The 11,238-nt window shown below is 40.5% G+C and overlaps 1 protein-coding gene across 1 annotated transcript; it reads right to left on the reverse strand.

Annotated features, from left to right (window-relative positions):
• Positions 1-578: 578 nt before the first annotated feature.
• On the reverse strand, positions 579-4,747 carry LOC115973738 (phospho-2-dehydro-3-deoxyheptonate aldolase 2, chloroplastic-like). Its single transcript, XM_031093988.1, has 5 exons — positions 4,072-4,747; positions 3,414-3,691; positions 2,886-3,162; positions 1,956-2,201; positions 579-1,311 (listed from the first exon to the last, which is right to left on the reverse strand). The coding sequence occupies exons 1-5, from the start codon at positions 4,573-4,575 to the stop codon at positions 1,048-1,050; spliced, it is 1,569 nt and encodes a 522-aa protein (XP_030949848.1). The 5' UTR covers positions 4,576-4,747; the 3' UTR covers positions 579-1,047.
• Positions 4,748-11,238: the final 6,491 nt, after the last annotated feature.

The following is an 11,238-nucleotide window of genomic DNA, read 5'->3' on the forward strand; positions in this document are numbered from 1 at the left end:
ATTGCACATGTACCATTTGGAAGAATTCATGCAAAATGATAGTGACAAGGACGTTTGTTTCCATCATTCATTTGGAGGTCATGAATTATTGCACATGTACCATTTGGAGGAATTCATGCATAATGATAGTGACAAGGATGTTCGGAAGAATTCATGCATAAAGATTGTGACAAGGATAAATGGGAATGAATATAACCAATTGTAATTGGTGAAGTATAAAGTATAACACAAAAAGTGAAACCAATGATTTGTGTTCGATACATGGCATATCTTCTAAATTTTGTAGCATTAAAGTTTTTTTTTTTTTTTTTGAAGTGCAATTGTAGCATTAGAGTTCTAATTAATAATTCAAAGAATTCAGTGCATTTATGACATTTATTAATTGATTTTAAAAAAAAAATTGATACCATTTTTATGAAAAATATAAAAAGCTGTTAAAAAAATCATTTATCTTTCCATTTAAAATAAAAAGTTATTTCGCTCAAAAAAAAAGTTACTAAAAACATTTTCTAAACCAAGCACTTAAGACATCTTTTAACTTTTCCATAATTCAAAATAATAAAGATCATACCTGTCCATTCATCTTCCATAATGCCCTTTACTTTTATTTCTTTCTTTTGAAAATATTCATACTACATCCACTCATAAATACATAAATCAAACTCAAACAGAAGTACTCAATAACTTAGGAAATTCCTACAAGGTTGCTCCCCAACACCTTACTTTTGCAGGTTCCAATCAGAAAGGCCACCAGGGTCCATATCTGCCAAGCATTTAATCAAATCCTTCACAACTAAAATCAACTTGTAATAAAAATTTAGTTTCTTTGCGTAGTCCACAATTTCCCAGGATTTAGAAAGTTGCTCTTAATTGTTGGGGACCATTAATTTGCTAGTATTGCAATAAGTGGCACCTGCAACTCAAGGTTTGGTAAATGATGCATACCAAATTTATTCACTAACAAATACATCAAGACTGCCAATCAATAAGAAACGATGAGGTACTGTCTAAAGGCTCAAAGAAAGTAGACGTTGAGTTCCAAACTGTCTAAAGGCTCAAAGAAAGTAGACGTTGAGTTCCAATTCTTCTCTTTCTAAGTCGCTCTGCAATGATAAATGATAGCTCAAGAGACTGAGAAGCGTTGAGCCTTGGGTCACAATGTGTGTGATAACGTGAGCTCAGGTCGTCAAAAGTCACTGTCCGAGACCCTCCAATGCACTCTGTCACATTCTGGCCAGTCATCTCCAGATGAACCCCACCGGGGTGGCTCCCTTCTTGCTCATGCACATCAAAGAATGCTCGCACCTCAGCCTACCCACAGATAAGACAATATGAACATGATGTCAGAATTACTTTCTAGGCATAGGAGAGGAATAAATGGCCAATTAACCAGAATTATGTACACCCACCCCGTTGATTTTACATAATAAGATGAAGACTAGCAAATGACCACATGTTCACAACATCAACTTTCTTACTCAGTGGAAGTCCTTGGTAATTGGTTGGTCTTGACTTGGACTGTTCACCAACCAGCATCAATTGGTTGGTGACATAATATTCAAGCAAGGGGTTAACCACTCTAGTCTTATGAAACATTTTTCACTTTAGTTCAAAGAATGATAATGACTTGGATTGTTCGCCAAACTGTACTTATTGGTCAGAAGTATGACAATCAAGCTATAGATTAGCTATTAGAAGTTAGCAAATGTTGATTTCTACAGATTTAACCACAGATATTTGGTTGCATTCCTTCTAACTAAAGATGACTGTATTCTACTGCTCTGACATTTACCCCACTTCATAAGACATGCAATTCTCTAATCTCTAAACACCAAAATCAAACATTTTCATTTTTATGATTTCGAAAAGCCCAACTGCCCCATTAAAAAAAAAAAAATCAAGAACTATGTCTGATCAAGATGATGTACATATATTAAGTTGGGAGAGAATAGTACCAAAATTGCATCAAAGGGACGTGTTTTAAGTCCACATGGTGCCTTGATGGTGTTTCCATGCATTGGATCACAGACCCAAGTCACAATTTGCCCAGCCCTGCGGACAGCCCTGATCAAATGGGGAAGCTTAACTCTCTGGTTCTCAGCACCCATTCTGCAAATTATTGTTATCCTTCCTGGCTTGTTATTGGGATTCAGGATCTCAATGAGATTAACTAGATCGTTAGGATCCATTTTATTGCTCACCTGCATCCAAACATTCGGCTTTAGTCATCAAATTTTGCTGGAAGAAATAAAAGTACTTCAACTAGTGTCAGGCATCACAAAGGGAAGTATAGCATATTTTGTTTGCAACAAGTGCAACAATATAAAGCCTCAAGAACTTCAGTTAAGGACATAACTGTCAGTCAAACAAGATTGGATGAGCATACTCAACAACACAATTGTACATCAAGTCTGACCATAAACATCTTCATAAATTAGCAAATACCAACTGATTTGTTAAAGGAACCAAGTACTGGTACAAAATTTCTATATGTTGTTGGAGCTGATCTTGTAAAGCACTGGTAACAAAGTTGGTAGTGATCGTGAAAGTACCTTTACCCGTTATTTACCACCAATTATGCCTTTTCCAAGAAATATAAGTGAAGATTAGGGAAATGGTAAGCACGTAATTGAGTAATAGATAATAAAGAAAGAGTGAAAGAAACATACTCAGCATTGCAGAAATAATCGGAATACTTATAGAACTTAGCAAATAATGCAATGTATTATTAAGAGATTTCCATGTTGTAAAAAATATGATATATAATTAATAATTTTTTATTTGTCCCATCTAATCTAAGTGATGGATCAGTGGATGTGATAATATAGTAAGCAAAAAGCAATCAGATTTATCAAGAGAACAAGAAAGTATCCGTTTTAAAATACCTTGATGCCAAGAGGATTGGCAACTCCTCTAAGGAACTCTACGTGGGCACCATCTAGTTGCCGGGTACGCTCCCCAACCCAAAGCATGTGAGCAGAGCAATCATAGTACAGGCCAGAAGTCGAGTCCTTCCTAGTGAGTGATTGCTCATAAGGCAAAAGCAAACACTCATGGGAGGTCCAGAATTCAGTTGTTCTCATCACAGGATGGTCAACTGTTAGTCCCGCAGCAGCCATGAAACCTAGGGCCTCATCAACGCGGTGAGCCAATTCCTGGTACCTGTTTGAACCATCCGAACAACAAACTTGTTGAAACCTTATAGGTTCTTAAATCACCAAAAACTCCAATGAGCCCATCAACAAACAAAAGCAATATCAATAAGCTCAATTTGATTATATTAAGTGCATTCTATATATTATGGTTCAAATTGTCACACAATCAAGGCTCACTGAGTAAAAACCAAATGCTAAACATTACAAGTGAATTAACTAATGGTTAAACAAAACCAAGGCAGGTTTAACATAGTCTACCTATCTCCTTGCTCACTGTGCTCCGCAAAATCAAGATTCCACTCACTAACCCTCTGCATTGCGGCATATCCTCCGGTGGCAAAGGCCCTAAGAAGATTGAGAGTTGCCGCGGATTGGCAATAAGCCCTTATTAACCTCTGGGGGTCTGGGATCCTTGATTTCTCATCAAAAGTATCACCATTTATGTTGTCTCCCTTGTAACTTGGGAGTTTCACACCATCCTTCTCCTCAAATGGGTCAGATCTCGGCTTTGCAAACTGACCAGCCATTCTTCCAACCTAAAACAGACCCAATTCCACAAATCTCAAATCACTATTCAATCCAATTCCAATTCATAACATGTCAATTTTCAAAAACAATCAAAACCCAATACATATAATCTTGAAATGCAAACACTCACCACATATAAGGAGCAGCAATGAGAAAAATTTTAAAAGATCCCTTTTTTAAAATGATCAAATTCCCGCAATTCAAAACCAATCATTTCAACAATCGTATTTAACAATCACCCACACACGCTTTAAAGATCACATTTTTTTAAAATATCAAACACCCACAATTCAAAACCAATCATTTTCAACATCGTATACACTATACACAACCATGAACAACCAAAACACACACACATACAAAATCATAGTAAAGCTGAAAAACCAACCTTAATGACAGGCACTTGACCACCAAACATAAGAACAGCACCCATCTGAAGAATAACTCTGAAGGTGTCCCTAATGTTATTAGCACTGAACTCCTTGAAACTCTCAGCGCAGTCCCCACCTTGCAAGAGAAAAGCATTTCCCATTGCAGCATCAGCAAGCTTCTCTTCAAGGTGCCTAGCCTCACCAGCAAACACAATCGGTGGGAAGTCCTCAATGGTCTTCAACACAGTCTCTAGGTCCTTCTTGTCAGGGTACTCTGGGAGCTGCAGAGCCTTCTTGGTCTTCCAGCTATCCACAGCCCATTTAGAACCTACGGCAGGAACGGACGGTGATGACTGCTTTGTGGATGGCTCGGCTGCATGGACGGCTGAGATGCGAGTTTGGACAGGCTTGGTGTTGGCGGTGGGGACAAGAGAGAAACTGGGCTGTTGCTGGTGTGAGAAAGCGTGGGTGTTGCTGTACAAGGTTTTGGCTGAGAGGGTGGCTGTGTTTGAGAGTGCCATTGTGTTTTGTAAAAACCAAAAAGTGTTTTTGTGTTTTCAAAACTTGTTTTTGTTTTTGTTTTTTTGGGTTTCTTCTTTCTCTCCCTCCTCCTCTTTTTTTTTCTCTCTTTCCTTCCTTGTTCCTAGAGAGAGAGAAAGAGTTAGAGAGAGATAGAGAGAGTTTTGGAGAGCTTGCTTGAGAAATATAGAGAGAGTGGGGTTTTTATAGGGTTTTCTTTAAGAGGCAAAAAGGTTTGGTGGGCTTCTTGCCTTCTTCAACTTCAACTTCAACTTCAACAGTCAAAACAAAAGGGCGGGTAGTTAGGGAGAGTAGGGGCATTTTGGGAATTGAGTTTGGGGTTGCATTCTCAGGGGTGGTTTTGTAAATAAGTGGAATCTGGGGTGCATTCATATTAAGGAGGAGGGGTATATTGGTGAATAGGGTAGAAATGTTTCTATAAAAATTGCGATGAAATTTTACACCTACCCAACCGATGGCTCCCACTAAAAAATTATTCATCACCTACCCCGACATAGCTCATGGGATTTGTTGTTGTCAATGTCATACTATTTTTTTTTTTTTTAGATTTTCTTTTTTTGATTGAGAATCTAATGGATTTAGTTAACTAGTGTCTTACCGTGTTAAGGAACATTTAATTTTTTTTTTTTAAATAAATCAGGCTATGCATATATATAATAAAGAAAAACAATTATTAATTTTGAATTGTAAAAAAATAAATAAATAAATACATATGCATTACAACTCAATGTAAGAGCACCAGTAATAGTGGTGTTAAAAAACTAAAGAACTATTTTCAGAACCACTATATATTAAAAAGTGTTGCAACAATAAAGGTATAGGTATATTTTTTACCTATCCTGTTATAGTGCACAACTATATATAGCTGACTAGTTGTGCAGTGTGCACTATAGCTGAGAACTAAAAAAAAAAAAAAAAAAAAAAACTTTTTTAATCTCCACCCAATTAAAATACTATTTGTTTGTTGATTTTTTTTTTTTCTATTCTTTTTATTCAACCGTGACTCACTCTCGCTCTCACTCTCAACTCCCTCTGAACTCTCAACTCACTGCCACCGGCCTTAACGTCACCTCTTTGTCTCACTGCCATCGGCCTCAACATCACTAGCCCACCATTGACCAACTCCGTCGAAGTCCCAAGCCGACCTAAGCCCCAAGTCGCTGATTTACGCCTCTAACCCACGCCTCCGCCCAGTCCTCCATCTCACCACTCACCCAACGCCAACAAGCCTGGGTTTCTCTGGATTTCATGGGTTTTATCATCAATCCAAGCTCTGGGTTTCTCTGAGTTTCTATTTCTTTTCTTTCTTCTCTTCTCAAGCTCTCAGCTCTCACAAACAGTGCTCAAACTCTTATCCTCCACAAAGGCTTTAGCTTCATTGATTCTTTTTGTTGATTTTTTGTTCTGTTTTGTTGTTTTTCTAATTGGAAATGAAATTTTGTTAAGGTGTTTGGTTGCCGAGAAAATTTTCCAAAATGAAAGAAATCATTTTTTTGGTTATTAGCAACTTCATCACTCAAGCACCACAAGAAGAGTAAAATCCAGTTCAATTTGGCCAAGTTAGCTTGAATTTGATTTTTTTTTTTTTTTTTTTTTTTTTGGGTGGTGATTTGTGTGGTGGTTTTTGGCTAATTTGGATTTTTGGCAGTGGTTGTGGGTGGTTGTTCTTGGTTGCCAGTGGTTGTGGATTATGCCATTGATCGGTTTGTGATTTTTTTTTTTTTTGTAGTGGGATGCATTATTTTATTGTAGTAGATATATTATTTTATTGTGATGTTTATATTATTTTATTGTATTAAAAGCTAAAATAGATCTACTGCTGCTGAATGTTTTGTAAAATGAGTAGGTAAAATAGATAAAGTAACCTTTTGTGGTGCCAAATAACTAAAAAAATAGCTCCACTACTGTAGATGCTCTAAGAGAGTATTTATTACTCTTTATTCCATGACTAATAGAATATTCGTTAATTACACCTTTGTTTATATTTTCCAAAAAAGAGGAAAAATATTCTCATAAAATCAATCTATTTCCCATGGTTCCAATAAACTCAATTAACCAAGAAAAAAAAAAATTGTCATCTAATAAAGGATTTAAAATCAAATTTTCATTTTAAAAGATAAGATTGAATTTTACTTACATCAAAAGAAATTCATCGGTGTGGGGCCCAGCAATTCGTGGACCAGGCCCATTTGCCCTTAGAAAGTCCGAGGGCCCAATCCGAGGAGAACTGTGGCCCAAGCTCCATGACGCCGAGCACGGACCAATTTTTGGGAGGCAGCCGAGGACAGTCTAGTCCTCGGCAGGCCCATAATCCGCCCAGAATAAAGGGATAAATTCGTAAGGAAATCCAAAATACCTTGGGGCGATTACCCTAAATACCCTTCTGGATAAGGCCCAATGCCTGGCAGAACCGTACTCTACAGCTTTATCAAGTCATCCCCAACAATTCCGGGATTAGACTGATGAGACCAATGTCAGTATTTGTAAAGACTGACCCTACACGTGGACGAAGGACATCGAACGCACACTAGTATAAAAGAAGAAGTAAGTGGATCTAGCAAAGGGGGAAGGAGAAAAAAAAAGGAGACTTCATGAGGAAGATCGCCGGAACGATCCATGCACAGAACAGAGAAAGTCCTCCGTTGGACAGCCGGAAAGGACCACAAGGGTCCTCGGATCAAGTCCGAGGATCCCATTCTCAGAGGTGGCAGTATGGCGGGGCTTTAAACGTTTAGGCCCAGTCCATTTTCCACAGGGATCTTTCTGAAATCCAGACCGGACCATCCCCCCGTGACCAAGCCCAAGCTTTTCAAGCCCACTCTCTACAAATCGTATTGTGAGGGATCTCTCCCGCGTGAACCCGAAAATGTCACTGGGCCGCGCAGGAATCGTGTCCTTACAATTGGCGCCGTCTGTGGGAAGCATGCGCGCTTGGCGCAGGTGGCGGTGGAGTCAACTCTCTACTAAGCAAAAATCCACGGAGCTTCCTCCGTCTCCTTTGACGTGCAGCTGTTGTTCCGACATAAACTTCTGCTAGGGGCTACTCCTTGCAGCGCCCATGGCGTAGGCAGCCCTAGGGGCTCTTGGCCTCAAGCCGGCTCTCCCCGCCCTGATCTAGGGGCTTACATCCGAAAAACAAACCAAACAAAAAATAAAAATAAAAATAAATCTCGTAAGTTTTGGACAGAACCAAGGTCTTGCATGGTCCTCGGACTCAAACCTATGGGGAAACCAAGTACAAGAGATGAAAACCAAAAGTTTTGGACAGAACCAAGGCCTTGCATGGTCCACGGACTCAAGCCTGTGGGGAAATCAAACACACAAAAATAAATCTCGTAAGTTTTGGACAGAACCAAGGTCTTGCATGGTCCTCGGACTCAAACCTATGGGGAAACCAAGTACAAGAGATGAAAATCAAAAGTTTTGGACAGAACCAAGGCCTTGCATGGTCCACGGACTCAAGCCTGTGGGGAAACCAAACACACAAAAATAAATCTCGTAAGTTTTGGACAGAACCAAGGTCTTGCATGGTCCTCGGACTCAAACCTATGGGGAAACCAAGTACAAGAGATGAAAATCAAAAGTTTTGGACAGAACCAAGGCCTTGCATGGTCCACGGACTCAAGCCTATGGGGAAACCAAACACAAAAAAAAAATAAATCTCGTAAGTTTTGGACAGAACCAAGGTCTTGCATGGTCCTCGGACTCAAACCTATGGGGAAACCAAGTACAAGAGATGAAAATCAAAAGTTTTGGACAGAACCAAGGCCTTGCATGGTCCCGGACTCAAGCCTGTGGGGAAACCAAACACAAAAAAAAAATAAATCTCGTAAGTTTTGGACAGAACCAAGGTCTTGCATGGTCCTCGGACTCAAACCTATGGGGAAACCAAGTACAAGAGATGAAAACCAAAAGTTTTGGACAGAACCAAGGCCTTGCATGGTCCACGGACTCAAGCCTATGGGGAAACCAAACACAAAAAAAAATAAATCTCGTAAGTTTTGGACAGAACCAAGGTCTTGCATGGTCCTCGGACTCAAACCTATGGGGAAACCAAGTACAAGAGATGAAAACCAAAAGTTTTGGACAGAACCAAGGCCTTGCATGGTCCACGGACTCAAGCCTGTGGGGAAACCAAACACAAAAAAAAAAAAAAAAAATCTCGTAAGTTTTGGACAGAACCAAGGTCTTGCAGGGTCTCGGGACTCAAACCTATGGGGAAACCAAGTACAAGAGATTGAAAATCAAATTTTGACAGAACAAGCCTTTGCATGGTCCACGGACTCAGGCCTGTGGGGGGAAACCAAACACAAAATAAATCTCTTAAGTTTGAAGAACCAAGCCCTTGCATTGGTCCACGGACTCAAGCCTGTGGGGGAAAACCAACAAAAAAAAAAAATTAATAATAATAAATCTCGTAGTTTGGACAAGAACCAAAGGTCTTGCGATGCTCCTCGGACTTCAAACCTATGGGGAAAACCAAGTATAAAGATGAAAACCAAAAGTTTTGGACAGAACCAAGCCTTGCATGTCCACGGAAAAACCCTTTTTCCAAAACCTTGGGGAAACCAAACACAAAAAAATATAAAATCTCGTAAGTTTGGAGGGGGTCAGAACCAAGGTCTTGCATGGTCCTCGGACTCAAACCTATGGGGAAACCAAGTACAAGAGATGAAAACCAAAAGTCTTGGACAGAACCAAGGCCTTGCATGGTCCACGGACTCAAACCTGTGGGGAAACCAAGTACAAGAGATAAACATCACAAGTTTCGGACTCAAACCTATGAGAAAACCAACTACTCATAAGGAAAAACTACATTACGTAGAATTTGGATTCATCTGAGGAAAGCTCCCCACTCGCCATTGGGACAGTTCCCAAACTGCGGGGATTCGCAAGTCTGCTCTTAGATCTGCAGCACCAAGGGAATCGATGCGACTTAGGGCAATACGTCACCTGAGAAACAATTTGAGTTCTTTACCCTCCGTCAACTCCTTGGACGGTACTCTCATACTTATCACAGAATATTCAATTGTTATTTTTGCTAGTTTCCTAAGTTAAACCTGCTATGAGTTATCGCCGTAAGGTTTGGTAGTGTTGGTACATTAGAACTGATTGGATTATGTTTCAAAACTTCCTGCTCTAAGTATCATTGAAGAAACAGACACAGGGAGCACACCCTTCCACAAAATAATGTTGCAAAAAGAGTAGTATTCAAAATAAGTAGGCAAAATTTCCTTTCTTATTAAAACAAAGAAACAGTACAGCATACAACAAAAAGCTGAAATCAACTTGTGATAAAACTTGCTACATGATAGAAAGGAAAGTTACAAGGAAGTAAGAGAAGGCCGAGGAGGTAGCACAGACGAGACGTGGGCTACTGCTTCGAGGCCTTGTCCCTTCCCCCATGCTTTCGCATGCCCATAGCTCCGGCAGCAAAGGAGCCCAACTTGAGCCTCACGCCGCAGTGGGGAGGATGCAGGTAGCACAGAGGAGAGGTTGGCTACTGCCTCAAGACCTCGTTTCATCCTCAACGCTTTCACGTGCCCGAAACTCAGGCAGCAAAAGAACCTGACCTCAGGCTAACACCATCTACAAAGAAGATGCAGGGAGCCGAAAGTTGGGAAGCCCCCGCAGAAATTTGCCGGCTGCAAGGTAGACAGTGCTGATGGTGGAAATTCCTTCTTCGGACATACCAAAAATCTGGCATGACCAGAACCTGCTTCGGATTTTGACTAAAAGCGTGGGAAACACCCTCACCCCTCTGTCATAAGGGAATATTTCTTTGAATCTATGCCTTCATTGCCCGTATATCACTCTTTTGAGCTTGAGGAGAACGTGGCGCCTTTGCGGCGGAGAGAGTTTTTCTTCCCCGACCCTCGTCTCAAACATGACTTGCTGCGGGAGGAAGCTGAAGGAGGAGACTAAGGAGCTGGTGCCTAGGCAAAGAAACTTGCTCTCTTATTTATTTGAGGAGATAGGGTGGTGGCATTTAATTAGCGCAGCTTCCCGAGGAACGCTACAGACAAAACGTCTCCAGCTCGACTTCAACAAACCTCTGCAACGACAAGGACTAAAGGAGCCTCGTCGAGGTGCACCTCGAACATCGGGACACCAGAAGTACCGCAGTGGCCAAAGATTATGGAAATATCTCATATCAGTGGCCTTAGAAATCGCGGCCCATGCCCTTGCTACATGAGGCCCCACGGACTACGGCCCACGCCGGAGTTAATAACTAATGTGGAGGACAACCTCCTGCCCGGCCGCGTACGGATAACCTAAGGAGAGGGAATTAAAACAGAACCAAGGCCTTGCATGGTCCTCGGACTCAAGCCTATGGGGAAACCAAGTATAAAAAATTATTATTATTACAAGTTATGGACAGAACCAAGGCCTTGCATGGTCCTCGGACTCAAGCCTATGGGGAAACCAAGTATAAAAAATTATTATTATTACAAGTTATGGACAGAACCAAGGCCTTGCATGGTCCTCGGACTCAAGCCTATGGGGAAACCAAGTATAAAAAATTATTATTATTACAAGTTATGGACAGAACCAAGGCCTTGCATGGTCCTCGGACTCAAGCCTATGGGGAAACCAAGTATAAAAAATTATTATTATTACAAGTTATGGACAGAACCAAGGCC

Source organism: Quercus lobata, unplaced genomic scaffold, assembly GCF_001633185.2.
Source record: "Quercus lobata isolate SW786 unplaced genomic scaffold, ValleyOak3.0 Primary Assembly Scq3eQI_281, whole genome shotgun sequence".
Classification (NCBI taxonomy): domain Eukaryota; kingdom Viridiplantae; phylum Streptophyta; class Magnoliopsida; order Fagales; family Fagaceae; genus Quercus; species Quercus lobata.

What these genes read in the sequence shown, in the direction of transcription:
- LOC115973738 (XM_031093988.1), bottom strand. Translation starts at nt 4,575, where the DNA reads ATGGCACTCTCAAACACAGCCACCCTCTCAGCCAAAACCTTGTACAGC. An exon ending in GTCAAGTGCCTGTCATTAAG is followed by an intron (nt 3,692 to 4,071) that starts GTTGGTTTTTCA and finishes GGTCTGTTTTAG; the next exon opens with GTTGGAAGAATGGCTGGTCA. An exon ending in GTCCCTTTGATGCAATTTTG is followed by an intron (nt 1,312 to 1,955) that starts GTACTATTCTCT and finishes ATCTGTGGGTAG; the next exon opens with GCTGAGGTGCGAGCATTCTT.